The 16,922-nt window shown below is 42.8% G+C and overlaps 1 protein-coding gene across 1 annotated transcript in view; it reads left to right on the top strand.

The window, feature by feature from the left end:
• Window positions 1-16,922, top strand: part of carmil2 (capping protein regulator and myosin 1 linker 2) — a 197,408-nt gene that overhangs the window by 97,242 nt on the left and 83,244 nt on the right. The window contains exons 15-19 of the mRNA XM_072547440.1: window positions 1,059-1,135; window positions 2,663-2,767; window positions 3,954-4,023; window positions 7,777-7,858; window positions 7,937-8,033. Coding sequence (XP_072403541.1) covers window positions 1,059-1,135; window positions 2,663-2,767; window positions 3,954-4,023; window positions 7,777-7,858; window positions 7,937-8,033 — 431 coding nt within the window. The remainder of the gene's footprint in view (window positions 1-1,058; window positions 1,136-2,662; window positions 2,768-3,953; window positions 4,024-7,776; window positions 7,859-7,936; window positions 8,034-16,922) is intronic.

Raw genomic sequence — 16,922 nt, forward strand, 5'->3', positions numbered from 1 at the left:
ATCATAAGGTCAGATGTGGGAATAATCGCTTATGATTGCACAATATTCAGCACCATTCACAATTGCTTAGATGCTGAAGGAATCCATGTCCAAATACTGCAAAACCAGGAAAATATCCAGGTATGAGGCTGGCAAGTGGCAAGTATTGTTTGTGCCACTTAAGTGCCATGCAATGACCATTTCCAACAAGAAAGAATCGAGCCATCGCCCTTTCACATTCAATAATAGAATAAAGCTACTATCAATATCCTGAGGTTATTATTGACTACAAACTGAATTGAATTAGCCATATAAGTACCTTGCCACAAGATCAGTCAAAGACTAGCAGTCTTGCAGCAAGTAACTCACTTTCTGACTCCCCAAAACCTGCCCATCATCTACAGGACACAAGTCAGGAGTATGATGGAATACCCCCCATTTACTTGGATGAATGCAGCTCCAACTATGCTCAAGAAGTTTGATACCATCCAGGTCAGAACAGCCTCCTTGACTGGCATCACATCCACAAATATTGACTTCCTTCATCATTGATGCTCAGTAGTAGCTGTATGTGCCATTTAGACGATGCACTGCCAAAATTCACCAACGCTCCTTAGTTAGTAGTTATCATGGGTTCAAAAGATACTATCAAAGAGGAAAAGGCTAGAATATACATGCGGACACCTATACATTGTCTCCCTTCCCCCTTCCCCCAGCCCCCCACCAAGCCATTCACTATCGCGACTTGGAAATATATTGCCATTCTTTCAGTGTTGCTGGGTCAAAATCCTGGAACTCCCTCCCAAAGGGCATTGTGGGTGTACTTATAACAATTGGACTGCAGCAGTTCAAGAAGGCAGCTCAGCACCACCATCACCTCAATGGCAACCAGAGATGGGCTATATTTAATGGCCCAGCCAACAATGCCAACATCCTATGACAGAATTTTTTAAAAATTAGAAATTGAGGTTTTCATAAGGTTCTATAAAAGGCTTTTATGTAATGGTAAAGTTATGTCTGTCGTTTTTTTTAAATTCTGGTGTTCCATTGCTGATTTTCTGTATTCCTTTTTTTTTCAGCTTTTTGGAGCATTGAATCGTGGATGTTGTGCACATCTGACCTCTCTAATCCTCGACCGAAATGTATTTTCCCACAAGTAAGAAGAAGCTGTTGATGTCAAATGATTTAAATTCTTTAGCTGCTGTTTGATTGCTCTATAAGGTGATTCACTTAAAATAGAACTGACTGCTGGCAGGAGCACAAACCCCAAAATCAGTCAATTTCACATGACCTTGATCGACTTGAATATCTTCAGTGAATTTGAGATGACAATAAGCAAACTATGGGTGGCTGCCAGTTAACCTTTGATTACCAGGCATTTCTGTGAAATTATAACTGTAAAATTGAGGAGAACTCACTTATAATTCTCGACAGAATAGTGAATCTGTAGAATTCTTCACTACAGAGAGCTATCAAGGCTGTCGTTAAGTTATTCAAAGCTGAGTTAGATAGAATCCTAATTCTAAGGAAGGTGATGGCCGCGTGGTACTATCGCAGGACTATTAATCCAAAGACCCAAGTAATATTCTGGTGTGATCTGGGTTCAAATCCCACCATGGCAGATGATGGAGTTTGAATTCAACAAAAATCTGGAATGAAGAGTCTAACGGTGACCGTGAATCCATTGTTGATTTTCACTGATATGCTTTCGGGAAGGAAATCTGCCATCCTTACCTGGTCTGGCCAACTTGTGACTCCAGATCCACAGCAATCTAGTTGACCCAATTAGGGACAGGCAATAAACACTGGCCCATGAATGAATAAAAAACATCAAAGTTTGTGGGAATAAGGAAGGAAAATGAAGTTGAAGATTATCAGATCAGCCATGATCTCATTGAATGGCGGAGCAGATTTGTTGGGCTGAATGGCTTGCTTCTACATCAGAACCAAATGTATTATTCCACCCTATAAATATGCAATTGGAATGATTCTTGTCCTCTCATTATTTCCACTTTTTTTTTCTAATGCCAGGCCTGAGGTCATTTAGATTATACCTCCTATTAAAACCTCAGTTTGAATGAATAAATGACAGTCAGTCACTTTCTCACAAAGTTCACCTCCCAAACTGTGCATTTAGTTCTGGCCTTGAGATCAGAACCATGAAACAAGGTGAATTACAGAAATGACTCTATTGCCTATTGTATGGTCATCACTTGTGAATCTTAACTCACTTGCCCTATCATTTGAGGACTTGGATTTGTAGCTTGTGGTCTTTGGGATGGTTCTTGGTATATAAGAATTCATAGAAGAAAAAGGTGTGTTAAATTGGAAAACCAACAGAAGTTGACATGAGAAAAGCTCAAATTAACCCTGACAAATAATTACCCAGAGAATGCAAAAGAGTGTGTGTTAACTGTAGGCAAGTTGTATGTGTGATCATTTTTTTGAGAAGCTGTCACTGAATTCTGTTTCATTTTATGAGCCTATTTTATTGGGGTAGATTTTTCACTTGCCAATTAGCCATCAGACTTGTTGCAAACTGTTCCATTTGCAGTTGTATTGATTTCTTTAGTGGATGTTTAATCATTAAATATCTGATGACAAGTTTGAAAATCTCCCAGATTCTTTGGTGTAACATGTTCAATATTGATTTTAGTTGAGTGCAAAGCCTTCTCTCTCGCAGGAAAACTCGGGAAGTCCCCGCTTCATTGAAGCAGTTCTTCAGTAACTGTTTATCATTAAAGTGCGTTACACTGTCTGGTATCAAGCTACCACTGGAAGCAGTAAGGTACTGTATGTTTTATTGATCAGTAAAACTTTTGAAATGTGACACTGTAATTCTAATTCATTCTAAAAGCAGTAATTAATTTTACATCGACTGGGGCAGAGGAACTGCTGAATTCTGACAGCTGGGCCAGCAGTGGCTTTCTTTCTAAACTAGAGAGACAGCAGGAAGGTAGAGAACAATGGTTTGAGAGAGTTCAGAAAACAACAGCCGCCTCTTCCACCCAACAGTTCTCCTTCCCCTTTTTTCCATTAGTACCTTCCTTTATCCCCTTGCTTTGCATCCCTCACCCAGCTTGTCCACAATACTGTCCAGTACTCCATGTCTCCCCAGCATGCTCCACACTGCACAGCATCCCTCCCTTACTAAACATCCACTCAACTCCTCATATTCTAGCCATTTACTGTATTCTAATAATATGTTATCTAATGCTGAATTCTCCTGCCAGAAGACCAATTTCTCTGTCTATTTTTTAATGCCTCTATTAGATTACAACAATAATTAAACTCCAGCTAATCAGGCTCTTGCAACCTTGATATGCATTTTAAAAATGTGACTCCTGTTCTCCCAGCATCAGAATAATAGGAGCAGAGAAAATGAGATAAACAGCAGAAAATTCATCAAGCCCATCTCAAGCTATGGGATTGTTTCTGAAAATGATCATTGCCCCACCCAGTGCAATCTTGAGAAAACAAAGGGGCGGCATAGTGGCACAGTGGTTAGCACTGCTGCCTCACAGCGCCAGAGACCCAGATTCAATTCCCGCCTCGGGCAACTGTCTGTGTGGAGTCTGCACATTCTCCCCGTGTCTGTTTGGTGCTCCGGTTTCCTCCCACAGTCCAAAGATATGCAGGTTAGGTGAATTGACCATGCTAAATTGTCCGTAGTGTTAGGTGAAGGGGTAAATGTAGGGGAATGGGTCTGGGTGGGTTGCTGTTCGGAAGGTCGGTGTGGATTTGTTGGGCTGAAGGGCCTGTTTCCACATTGTAAGTAATCTAATCTAATCAAAAAAAGTGAGGCCAGATTTCATGACAAACTCTAAAATTACAGTACGACTGCCAAAGACAGTCAAACAAATTCCGTGAGACATAATAACACCCTGCTTTTTCCTCAGACAGTCCTTTGATTGAGTCTGTATGATATTTAATGGCAAGTTGTTTTGCTAAAAGCCTTTTATTGTACTCTACAGAGCCATTCTTCAGGGCCTGGCCTGTAACACTCACATCTGTGATGTACATCTGGATCTCAGCAACTGTGAGGTAATGAATAAAAAGCTGTGCCCTCAGATTAGGATCTTGTATTTCTTGTGGAGATTTTCTTTTTTGTGTAGAAAGTTTTTTTCCTCATTTCACCCCATAAGGCCATAAACATGTAGACGCCCTAGCCAACCCTTGTAATATTTATTATTGATTCAGTGAGTTTGCATTTTTTCAATGCAGCAATTCACAAGGAGAAAATCAGGTGCATTAACAGAAACAATAGCATAAAATCATGAAATGTTTGCCCTGTCAAGTATGAAAGTATATTGATTAGAACCAGGTGGACCTTGTTGATTATGAGGTCATTGATTGGGGTTGTTAACCTGAGCCAATCAGGAAAGCCCTGTCTGACCATTATAAACAGGAGATTCTGCGTTCATTGTTCTTCACTGTATCTGACACCAACACGCACGCACACTCTCTCGCACACGCACACGCTCTCGCACACGCTCTCGCACACGCACACGCACACGCACACGCTCACGCTCACGCTCACTCACTCCACCCACCCATTGTGCTGGGGAATGAGTAAGCACTACCACTGTTAGGTGGTAGTGTGGGAATTTATATTTTAAAAAAAAGATTAGAGTCTCCTCAGTTCAAGTGACTGACAAAAAAAAAAGATTTAGTAAATCCACACTTCAGGGGATTGAATCCAAGCTGGCTGACCACAGCCAGTGTACTATGCACAAGTAAATAAAGGGTGACTTCGTGACGGGATACTAGCCTCTGTGCTGTTAATTCAATGGCACTGAGAATGGAATGTTGCTATGGGGAGCAAGGGTGATTGTCCCATAAAGGTTGCCACCAGATACTGGCCAAACTTCATCAGAGTCATCCAGGGGTTTCCAAGATGAAGATGCTCGTGAGAAGCTATGTCTAGTGGCTAGGTTAGATGCCAACATAGCTGCATTGGTGGGACAGTGCCCAGATTTTCAACAAGGACAAAAATTGTGGGAATGGTCGGATAAACCCTGGACTCAGTTGCATGTCAAGTATGCCAGTTCTTTCATGGGCTCAATGTTCCTGGTCATTGTGGGCACCCATTCAAAGTAGTTGGATGTGCACAAAGTTTGTTTGGCAAACTCAGGGATGATGATTGAAAAGCTGTGGGCATCGTTTGCTTTACACAGACTCCCAGAAATGTTGGCCACTGACAGTGGGATGTCATTTACTAGCAGGGAATTTGAATATTTCCTGAAATCAAATGGCATTCGGCACATAAGGGTAACTGCATACCATCCATCGTCCAGTGGTCTGGTGGAAGTAGGGTTCAAAAATTGAAGGCAGGCTTACATTCTTGTCAATATAATTAACCTATGTATATCCCTTTTGAAGACTCTGTGTTTTCCTCATAACTGTCCTACCTACCAGCACATCTTGCTAAAATCAAACCAAATCCAAATACAAACTGTCCCAACTCCTGTTCGATTATAAGACCACCCCACAACAACAGGGATAGCTCGAGCAGAGTTGCTGATAGGGAGAAGACTCCACACCAGATTAAAGCTGATATTTCCAGACCTGGAGGAAGGGTGAAATGGCAGCAGGAATGCCAGTGCCAGCCACTCACCTTCTCTAAGTGAGTGAAACAGTTTAATTCGGGGGACAAAGTTTGTGTTGGAACTATGGACGATGCTGCTCCTTTAGCAAGGTTATGTTGGTCTTGTTTTTTTCAAAAGAGGTTGTAAAGGCAAAGGTTCCGATATGTCTGGAAATAGCTATTTGAGAAAGCTTGTAAATCTTTCTTTTAAAACACTTTTACAATGAAAGGGGAGTGGCCAATTCTCCCAGTTCGGGGTTTGGTTTGATTTTAGCAAGATGTGCTGATAGGTAGTTATGAGGAAAACACGGAGTCTTCAAAGGGATATACATAGGTTAATTATATTGACAAGAATTTGGCAGCTGATGCATAATGTAGGAAAAAAGTGTGTCCACTTTGGGAAAGAAAAGCAGAATATTGTTTACACAGAGATTGCAACATGCTGTGATACAGGTGTGTGGGTGTCCTTACGATTACAAGACATCAGCAAGCAGGTATAGCAGATAATTAGGAAGGCAAATGGAATGTTGGCCTTCATTACAAAGGGTTGAAGTATAAACGTAGAGGCATCTTTAAAAAAGCTATGCAAGGCATTGGCAAGATTGCACCTAGAGTATTGTCTGCCACTTTGGTCTCCTTACTTGTATTTGAGGCAGTTCAAAAAACATTGATTAGGCTTCCTGGGATGAAGAGGCTCTCTCAGGTTTGACCAAGTTGGGCCTGTATTCATTGGAATTTCAAAGGAAGTGAGGTGATCTTTTGAAACATACAATATTCTATAAGGGCGTTTGATGAGTGGATGCTGCAAGAACATATCCCCTTATGGGGCATCAAAACTTAGGGGACAATGTTTCAAAATTCACATTTAAGTTGGAAGAGGAAGTTGAGGAAGAATTTCTATGATATCTTTACAATTCTCGACCCTCGAGCAGTGGAGACTTAGTGAGAAATTATACGACATCAGGTTATAGTGTAACAGGCTTATTTGAAATCAAAAGCTTTCGTAGCCCCTTTGTCAGGTCTAGTGAGAGGGAAACACACAACACGGAATTTATGAGCAGAGAGATCAAGGGCAGAGAGATCAAAAGATCATGTAAATGGAGTGAGAGCAGCGTCAAATAATAAGTCTCTGCAGATGATCAAGAATGTTAGATGGTTGAGTAAAGTGTCAATAGCTGAATAGTAACTGAAGGGATGACCTTCAGAGAGATAACTACAAAAAATTAAAAATAAGGTCGTGCTGGAGACAAACCAAATGACTGGAATAACATGGAACAAAAACAGAAGCCACAGGAAAAGCCCAGAAAGATCTGTGAAAAAAATCCAGAGGAAGGATCACAGGAAAAAGAAATGCTAACTCTGAGTTTTCTTCACAGATGCCAGCACACTCGCTAAGCACCCTCGGCAACCTTTGCCTCTGATCCTGATTTACAGTGTCTGCAATTCTTTCTGTTTTTATTTGACTGGAATAACATAGTAGTTTAAGAGTCACAGGCCAAGGGTCTAACCAAAGTAATAAGTAATTCAGAAATGTATAATTAAGGTAGAGAGATCATAACAATTTATCAAGGTGATGGTGTCAAAACAGGACAGTAAGAAAGATTTTACAGGTACAGGACAGTGTGGTGGGGTCACATGTAGCGCGACATAAACCCGGGATCATGGTTGAGGCCGTCTTTGTAGGTATGGAACTTGGCTATCGGTTTCTGCTCAGCGATTCTACATTGTTGTGTATCTTGAAGGCCGCTTTGGAGGATGCTTACCCGAAGATCAGAAGCTGAATGTCCTTGACCGCTGAAGTGCTCCCTGACTGGGAAGGAACATTCCTGTGTGGCGATTGTTGTGCGGTGTCTATTCCACAGTCTCATTTCATAGTTATTTTGTTCTTGCCCCTCTCTTCAGTAGATTTTTGGGCTGCAGTTTTTTTTCCAACAGATTGACCAGTTCAGATCTTTTCATGTACAGCCACCACTGAAATTAGTGTGAGTGTCCCAAAGAGGAAGGGATTCACCAGATTTCAATCCCTTCCTGTGGGGATAAATGTTTCCCAGCTATTAACTTTGTCCTATCATCTTCAGTGGGGGCAGTCATCAGCTCTCATCTCCATTGGGCACTACAAATCTGTACAGAAAACACAGCTTGAAATCTGTTGACACAATGAATTGCTTGCAGCATTTGAACACAAACTGTTCCTTTTGCTTCTCTTGTAGTTAAGATCAGCTGGTGCGCAGGTGATCCAGGACCATATTATTGATGCTAGTGCCATCAGTAGCCTGGACTTGTCAGACAATGGTAGGTGACTCTCCATAGCAGTAACTTGACTAGGACAAAGGGATGATAGAGTTTAATTTATCTTTTTGTCATTTGCAGGGTTTGACTCTGACATGGTGACACTGGTTTTATCTATTGGAAGAAGCAAATCAATTCGACATGTAGCACTTGGCAAGAACTTCAACATCAAATCAAAGTAAGCTGATGACAGGTGAAACATTTACTGAAGTAAATTCTGTAGATGCTGAAATCTGAATTATTGAAAGAAATACTAGAAATACCTTGTAGTTCTGGCAGAATCTGAATGGAGAGAAATAACGTTAGCAAGCAGGATTTTCACCAGCCCCTCATGAATACTAGGAGCTGTGTCCAGATGGCTCACTGACATGATTCTGCCATTAAGGAAGATTCACAGTGCTTAATCGCTTGCTGACCAGAGTGATTTGGCAAATTTAGCAAGCTGAAGGCCCAAGTGAGAGCCATCCACCGAAGCAGCTGGCATTTTGAACAATTGTTCAGCTGTAAGGCGACATAACCAGCTACGTGAGGCAGTCTCCTGGAAAAGTGAAAGCTGGTGGAGGCAGAAACTCCAAGCCCCAAGGAAGTGTCCACCAATAGTAGCAGTTGCCTCCCTCTGCTGCTTTAATGCTAGCGCCAGAAAGGGTTTCCTTACCAACACTGGGGCCTGCCTCCTTGGCCACAGGAGAACCTGGTTTCCCTTCCCTTCTCACTATCCCTGCTGCTTCCAGTGGCCACCTCTCACAGTGACCCTCTGATTTGGATGGGAAAGTGGAGTGTCCATTTTCTGTCCTTCAGTGGAGAGCCCAGTGATGGCAATTAAGAGGCTACCTTCAGGCCGATTGCAATGTGGTCTTGCAGCACGTTCTTTGGAGGTTGGGAACTAAATATGCTCCCAAGTTTAAAAGAAAATTTCAGATGACATTTCAGGTGGATAATCTTTTAATCAGAACTGGGACAAGTTAGAGCGACTGTAATTTTCAAACAAATGAAAGGGGAGAGATTGAGTTCCAGGATAAAAGGGAAAGCCCGTGATAGGGTAAAAAACAGGAGCGATTAAATGCCAGAAGGGCTCATGATGTAAGATCAAAGACAGTGGTACTAGGAAAAGTAAAATAAACAATAAATGTGTCTATAGGAGGGGTAAATAGCAGGATCACAATAGCTAACATCTGAAAGCAAAAACAAAGAGATAAACTAGACAGCAAACATCAGCACAGCAAATTGAATATAAAGCAAGCTGACTGAGAGGAAACAGTTATGGTAAAGGGTTGTATTTCAGACTGGAGTAAGGTGTATAATGGAGTTTCTACTAGGAATACTGTTTCTCTTGATCTATATTAATAAAACTATTCTTGGATGCACAGGGAAATTTTAAATTGATAGATTAATAGAAAACGGGGCAGTATTGAGAATTATGAGGAGCATGGAGATAGTTTTCAAGAAATGGAATAGATGGATACGATGGATGACTTTCAACCATCCACAACTAATCACCTCAGGGGAGCTCCCATCTATAGCCTCCAACCTCGTAGTTCCCCAATGCCACACCGCCTGGTTCTACTCTTCCCCACACTCCACAAACCTGACTACCACGGTCAACCGATTGTTTCTACCTGCTCCTGCCCACCATACTTATCTCCTCATACCTCAACTCTGCCTTGTCCCCTATGATCCATTAACTCTCTATGCATATCCAGGACACCACCCACGCCCTCCGCCTCCTCCGTGACTTTTGATTTCCCCAGGCCCCAAAACTTCATCCAGTCCCCATACACTTCCATCTCCCATGAGGCCTAAGAGCTCTCTGTTTCTTCATCTCCCACCAGCTCAACCAGTCCCCCTCCACCGGCACACTCATTTGATTGGCAGAACTGGTCCTCATCCTCAACAATTTCTTCTTCGAATCCTCACACTTACTATACAAGAGGGGTAGCCATGGGCACCTGCATGGGCCCCATCATGCCTGCCTATTCGTAGGATATATGGAATAGTCCCTCTTCCATAGCTATGCTGGCACCATCCCTCACCTTTCCCTGTGCTACTTTGATGACTGTATTGGTGCTACTTCGTGCTCGCACAAGGAGGTTGAATCAACTTCAAACTTAGTTCACACATTCCACCCCATGCATCTCCAGATGCAGTGCATTATCCTCTGCAATTTTTGCCACCTCCAGTCAGACAACACCACCAAAAATATATTTCCCTCTCCACCCCTATCTCTCTTCCACAGAGACCATTCCCTCTGCAACTCCCTCATTATGTCCACGCTCCCCACCAACCCACCCTCCACACCCGGCACCTTCCCCTGACACTATATGAGGTGCAACACTTGCACCCACACCTCATTACCGCCCCCCCCAACCCCCCCTCACCTCAGTCCAAGGCCCTAAAGGATCATTTCAAATCTGACAGAGATTTTCCTGCATATCTTGCCACCTTGTTTACTGCATCCATTGCTGTCGATGTGGTCTCCTCTACAATGGGGAGACCAAGCACCAATTCGTAGAGTGGTTCAGGAAACATCTTTGGTCTACACACACCAATGAATCCCACCGCCCTGTGGCCAATCACTTCATCTTCTCCTCCCACTTCCCCAAGGACATGCAAATCCTGGGCTACCTCCACCAGCAAATCAAATCCACCCACCTACTGCAAGAACCACCACATCTTCTGCCTCAGGACCCTACAACTAGTTCTAGTCTCTCCCACAAGAGGAAACATTCTTTCAGCAACCAACCTGGCAGTCCAGTCTTATGTTCTATATTTCAATATGATAAGCTTTGCAAGGTCAGGAAGGAGAGATCACATCCAAAGTGAGACACAGACCTCATGAGTATTTAGTTTGAGGAACTTGGAGACAATGTGGGAATTAGGTACAGAGGGGAAGGGGTGTTTTTTGCTTACTTTTTTTTGTCTCCTAAATGGTAAGGTTTTTTTAACCTAATAAATTAAAGCTCAGAATCAGGGGCCTGGCATAAAGGTGACATCACAAGTTAACTGTAAGTTCATTGGGTTGGTAATAGCTACTAATTTGACTATCTATTATTGGTTGAACATAGAACAGTACAACACAGTACAGGCCCTTCGGCCTGTGTTGTGCCGACCTTTTATCCTAATCTAAGATCTAACTAACCTACATACCCTTCATTTTACTCCATGTGCACACTCCATGTGCCTATCCAAGTGTTACTTAAATGTCCCTAAAGTATCTGACTCTACTACCATTGCTAGCAATGAATTTCACACATTCACCACTCTGTGTAAAGAATCTACCTCTGACATCGCCGCTAAACCTTCCTCCAATCACCTTAAAATGATGCCCCCTCATGATAACCATTTCTGCCCTGGGAAAAAGTCTCTGGCTGTCTACTCTACCTATGCCTGTCATCATCTTATACACCTCTATCAAGTCACCTCTCATCCTTTTTCACTCCCTCAACCTACCTTCATTAGACATTCCCTGTAGTCCAAGCAACATTCTGGTAAATCTCCTCTGCACCCTCTCTAAAGCTTCCACATCCTTCCTATAATGAGGTGACCAGAACTGACCACAATATTCCAAGCGTGGTCTAACCTGGGTTTATAGAGTTGCAGCATAACCTTGCAGCTTTTAAACTCAATCCTCCTGTTAATGAAAGCCAACACACCATACACCTTCTTAACAAGCCATTCAAATTGGGTGGCAGCTTTGAGAGACCAATGGACATGGACCCCAAGATCCCTCTGTTTCTCCACACTACCAAGAATCCTGCCTTTAAACCTGCAATCTACATTCAAATTTGACCTTCCAAAACGAATCACTTCGCACTTTTCCAGGTTGATCTCCATCTGCCATTTCTCAGCCCAGATTTGCACTCTATCAGTGTCCCTTTACAACCTACAACAGCAATCCACACAATTCACAACTTCACCAACCTTCATATCATCAGCAAACTTATTAACCCACCCTTCCACTTTCTCCTCCAAGTCATTTATAAAAATATGAAAAAGCAGAGGACCTAGAACAGCTCCCTGCAGAACACCACTGGTCACTGTGCTCCAGGCTGAATACTTTCTATCAACTACCACCTCTATTTTCAATGGGCCAGCCAATTCTGTATCCCTCACTCTGGCCATCCTTTTGTTCCTCACATAAGTGTAGAATGCCTTGGGCTTTCCTTAAATCCTCCCCGCCAAGGCTTTTTCATGCCCCCTTCTAGCTCTTCTGAGTCCATTCTTCAGTCCCTTCATGGCTGCATTGTAACCTTTTAAAACCCTGTCTGATCCTTGCTTCATCAACCTTAAGTAAGCTTTCTTCTTCCTCTTGACTAGATTTTCCACATCTCTTGTCATCCAAGATTCCTTCACCCTACTATCCCTTCCTTGCCTCAGTGAGACAAACCTATCCAGCACTTCCAGCAAGTGCTGCCTAAACCACCTCCACATTTCTGTTGTGCATTTCCCTGAGAATATCTGTTCCCAATTTACGCTCCACAGTTCCTGCCTAATAGCATTGTAATTCCCCTTCCCCCAATTAAATACTTTTCCTTACTGTCTGTTTCTCTCCCTCTCCATGACTATAGTAAATGCCAAGGAATTGTGATCACGATCACAGAAATGGTCTCCCACTGAGAGATCTGACACCTGACCTGGTTCAATGCCAAGTACCAAAACCAATATGGCCTCCCCTCTAGTTGGCCTATCTACATATTAAGGTCAGGAATCCTTCCTGCCACACCTGGCAAAGTCTGCACCATCGAAACTATTTGCACTAAGGTGGTTCCAACCAATATTAGGGAAGTTGAAGTCACCCCTGACAATAACCCTGTTACTTCTGCACCTTTCCAAAATCTGCCTCCCGATCTGCTCATCCATGTCTCTGTTACTGTTGGGGCATCGATAGCAAACTCCCAATAAAGTGACTGTTCCTTTCCTGTTTCTGACTTGCACCCATTATGACTCAGTAAACAAACCCTCTTCAAAGACCTCCCTTTCTGCAGGGTTATACTATCCCTAATTAGCAATGCCATTTCCCCCCCTCTTTTACCTTCCTCCCTGTTCCTTCTGAAACATTTAAACCCCGGAACAGCCAACAACCATTCCTGCCCCTGTGATATCCAAGTCTCTGTAATAGCCGCACCATCGTAGCTCCAAGTACTGATCCATGCTCTAAGTTCATCACCCTTATTCCTGACACTTCTTGCGTTAAAGTAGCCCAACTTCAACCCATCACACTGACTGCAACTTTGCCCTATCAACTGTCTGTCCTTCCTCACAGACTCTCTGCAAGCTGTATCTGCCTGTTCACCGGCAACCCCATCCTCAGATCCATAGCTCCAGTTCCCATCCCTCTGCCAAACTAGTTTAAACCTTCCCAAAGAGCTCTTGCAAACCTCCCGTCCAGAATAATGGTACCCCTTCAGTTCAGATGCAACCCGTTCTCTTCGTACAGGTCCCATCTTCACCAGAAGGTATCCCAATGGTCACATATCTGATCCCTCCCTTCTACACCAGCTCTGCAATCACATGTTCATCTGCACTTGCTCACTGTTCTGCGCCTCACTAACCCATGGCACCAGTAGCAATCCTGGGACTACTACTGTGATCGTCCTGACTTTTAGCTTCCAACCGAACTCCTTGTATTCACTTTGCCGGTCCTCATTCCTTTCCTTAGCTATGCCATTGGTACCGATGTGTACCACGAATTCTGGCTGCTCACCCTCCCCCTTGAAAATCCATTAGACTCGATCCGAGACATCCCTGACCCTGGCATCCGGGAGGAAACATACCATCCGGGAGTCTCATTTGCGACTACACAATTTCCTGTCTGTTCCTCTAACCATTGAATTTCCTATCACTATTACTCTCCTATTCTCCCCCCTTCCCTTCTGAGCCACAGAACCAGCTCAGTGCCAGAGACCTGGCCTTTGTGGCTTTCTCCTGGTAGGTCATCTCCGCCAACATTATCCAAAGCGGTATACTTATTATGAGGGGAATGGCCACTGGGTTTCCTTGTACTGACCGCCTATTCCCTTTCTCTGTCTTGACGGTCACCTAGCTACCATTATCCTGTAATTTGGATGTGACTACCTCCCTATTACCCCACTCTATCACCCCTTGAACCTCCTGAATGATCCAAAATTCATCCTGTTCCAGCTCCAGTTCCTTAATGTGGTCTGTGGGGTGTTGGGTGCACTTCTCGCAGATGAAGTCAGCAGGGACACTAGTGCTGACCCTTACCTCCCACATCCTGCAATAGGAGCATGCAACTATCCTAGCTTCCATCCCCTCTGTTCTGAATTGCCAAAAGAGATTTTAAAAAAAACAAAAAAAAAGGTTATTTTTATATTGAAGGTAAATTGGGGGAATATTCACAGGATACAAACTAAAAGACCACTACAAAATTTTTAAAACTCAAATTAAGAACTAAATACTTAAAATGCCAGACCAGGTGATGTGTTGTAACTGTGTGATGTGGGAGCTAGTACATTCCAATGTTGTTTGTAATGACCACATCTGTAACAAGTGTTGGTTGCTTGGGGAAATCCAGCTCATAGTTGATGAGTTGGAGTCAGAGCTTCGAACACTGGCTCCCCAGAACAAGGAATTGATGACAACCGAATATTGCAGATTGGCACATTCCAAGCTCCAGGACTATGTCCCGAGGGGTGCACTAAAGCTTGGGGCAGCTGCCACCAAGGTGCAATGGGGAAAGACCACGTCCTGAGGTCTTCCTGCTGAAGTTAAATGGGAGTCCTTTCAATTATTGGATTTCCTAGTATGTCAAATATATGTAAATATTAATGTTTTATTTGGAAGAGACGTGTTTGGTTTTGTGGATAGTTAAATTCTAACATTTTATGTTGATATGCAACTGTGCAGAACTGAACTGCTATTGTGTCAATGAATACATACAAAGAGATTTTTATACGAATAAAGTATATTTTTTGAAATAAAGGAAAGGAGGCAAAGAATTACCTGAATGCTGTGTTTTCAGAGGCAGTCACACCACTTAGATTAACAATCTTGAATTCAGTCAGTGGTCAGGGACACAAGGGTATGACTACCAGCAAGGCAGGTAGTGGCCGTTGAACCACTGGAAAATAAAGCTTGAGGAAAAGCAATAGGAAACCAAGAAATGTCGGAGGTACTTAACATCAGTTTTCACTATAGAAGATATCAACAGCATGCCAGAACTTCGAGAGAGTCAGGGCAGAGGTGCTGGTCGTAGCCATCACTAAGAAGAAGCTGCAAAAAAGGCTGAAAAGTCTGAAGGCTGATAAATTAACCAGACCTGATGGACTACATTCCAGCGTTCTGAAGGAGATAGCTGCAGAGGTGTAGATGCATTTGTGGTGATTTTCAGGAATCCCTGGAGTCTGGGCAGCTCCCAGAGGACTGGAATAAGGCTAATGTAGCATCCCTCTTTAAGAAGAGAGGCAGGAGAAGACAGGAAATTATAGGCTGGTTTTCCTGACCTCAGTCAATTTTAAGATTTTAGGCTCCATTATTAAGTATGGGATGGCAGAGTACTTGAAAGTGTATGGTAAAACAGAGCTGAGTCAGCATGGCTTTCTCAAAGGGAGGCCATGCCTGACAAATCTGTTAGAATTCTTTGCAGAGGCAACAAGCAAGTTAGATAAAGGAGATCTAGTGATGTGATCCATTTGGATTTCTAGAAGGCCTTTGACAAGCTGCTACACAGGAGGCTACTAAATAAGATAACAGCGCATGGAGTTAGGGGCAAGGTAATGGCATAAATAGAGGATTGGCTGACTGGCAGAAAGCAGAGAATGAGGATAAGGGGTCTTTTTCAGGATGGCAGCTGGTGACTAGCAGGATTCAGTGTTAGAACTACAGCTATTCATGTTGTATATTAATGATCTTAATGAAGGAACTGAGGGCATTGTTGCTAAGTTTGCAGATAATACATAAATAGGTGGAAGGGTAGGTAGTGTTGGGGAAGCGGGGAGGCAGCAGAAGGACTTGGACAGGCTAAGACAGTTGGCAAACAAGTGGCAGATGGAATACAATATCAGAAGGTGTGAGGTTATGCACTTTGGTAGGAAGATGAGGCAAATTTTCTAAATGCGGTAGGCTTTGAAAATCTAAAGCACAAAGGGACTTAAGAGAATCATGAACTAGGACTCTCAAGGTTAATATGTAGGTTCAGTTGGCAGTTAGGAAGGCAAGTGCAATGTTAGCATTTATTTCATGAGGACTAGAATCCAAAAACAGAAATATGCTGCTGAGACTACTTTAGGCTACAGTCAGACTGTGTTTGAAATATTGTTAGCAGTTTTGTACCCTGTATCTAAAGAAGGATGTGCTGGACTTTGAGGGTGTCTAGCAGAAATTTATAACAGTGATCCCAGGGATGAAGGGCTTGTCATAAAATTTAACAGCGCAGAAGGAGGCCATTCGACTAAGTGTATCTGCACCGGCTCCTGAAAGAATTGCCCAGCTTGTCCCATTCTCCAGTCCTATCTCTGTAGTCCTCTAATTTTATCACTTGCAAATATATATCCAGCTCTGCTTTGAAACCTCATAAAGAATCCTCCTCCACTACCCTCCCAGACAGCACACTCCAAATCCTAACAACTGTCTGTGTAAAGAAGTTTCTTCTTATTCTCATTCCTTGCTCTCTTGCTGACAGTATTGAAATTGTGACCCCGAGTTACTGACATACCAACTAGTGGAAACAGAATATCCTTCTATAACCTGTAAAAAGCTATTTGTAATTTTGAACACCTCAGTAAGGTCACCTCTTGATCTTCTCTGTTCCAAAGAGAATAAGGCCAATCTCTCTAATCTTTCCTTGTATCTAAAATCCTTAATTCCTGGTATCATTCCAGTAAATTTCCTTGAACTTTCTCCAGGACTTTAACATACTTCATTAAATAAGATGCTGAGAACTGCACACAATACTCCAAATGTGGTCTGACCAATGATTTGTAGACATGTTGCATCACTTCCTTGCTTTTATATTCTGAGCCTCTATTTATAAATCTAAGGATCCTATACTCCTCTCAAAATTGTACCATTGAGCCTATGTTGTCTCTGTGTTTTTTTCTACCAGAATGCA

This window comes from Chiloscyllium punctatum, chromosome 26 (assembly GCF_047496795.1).
Source record: "Chiloscyllium punctatum isolate Juve2018m chromosome 26, sChiPun1.3, whole genome shotgun sequence".
Classification (NCBI taxonomy): Eukaryota; Metazoa; Chordata; class Chondrichthyes; order Orectolobiformes; family Hemiscylliidae; genus Chiloscyllium; species Chiloscyllium punctatum.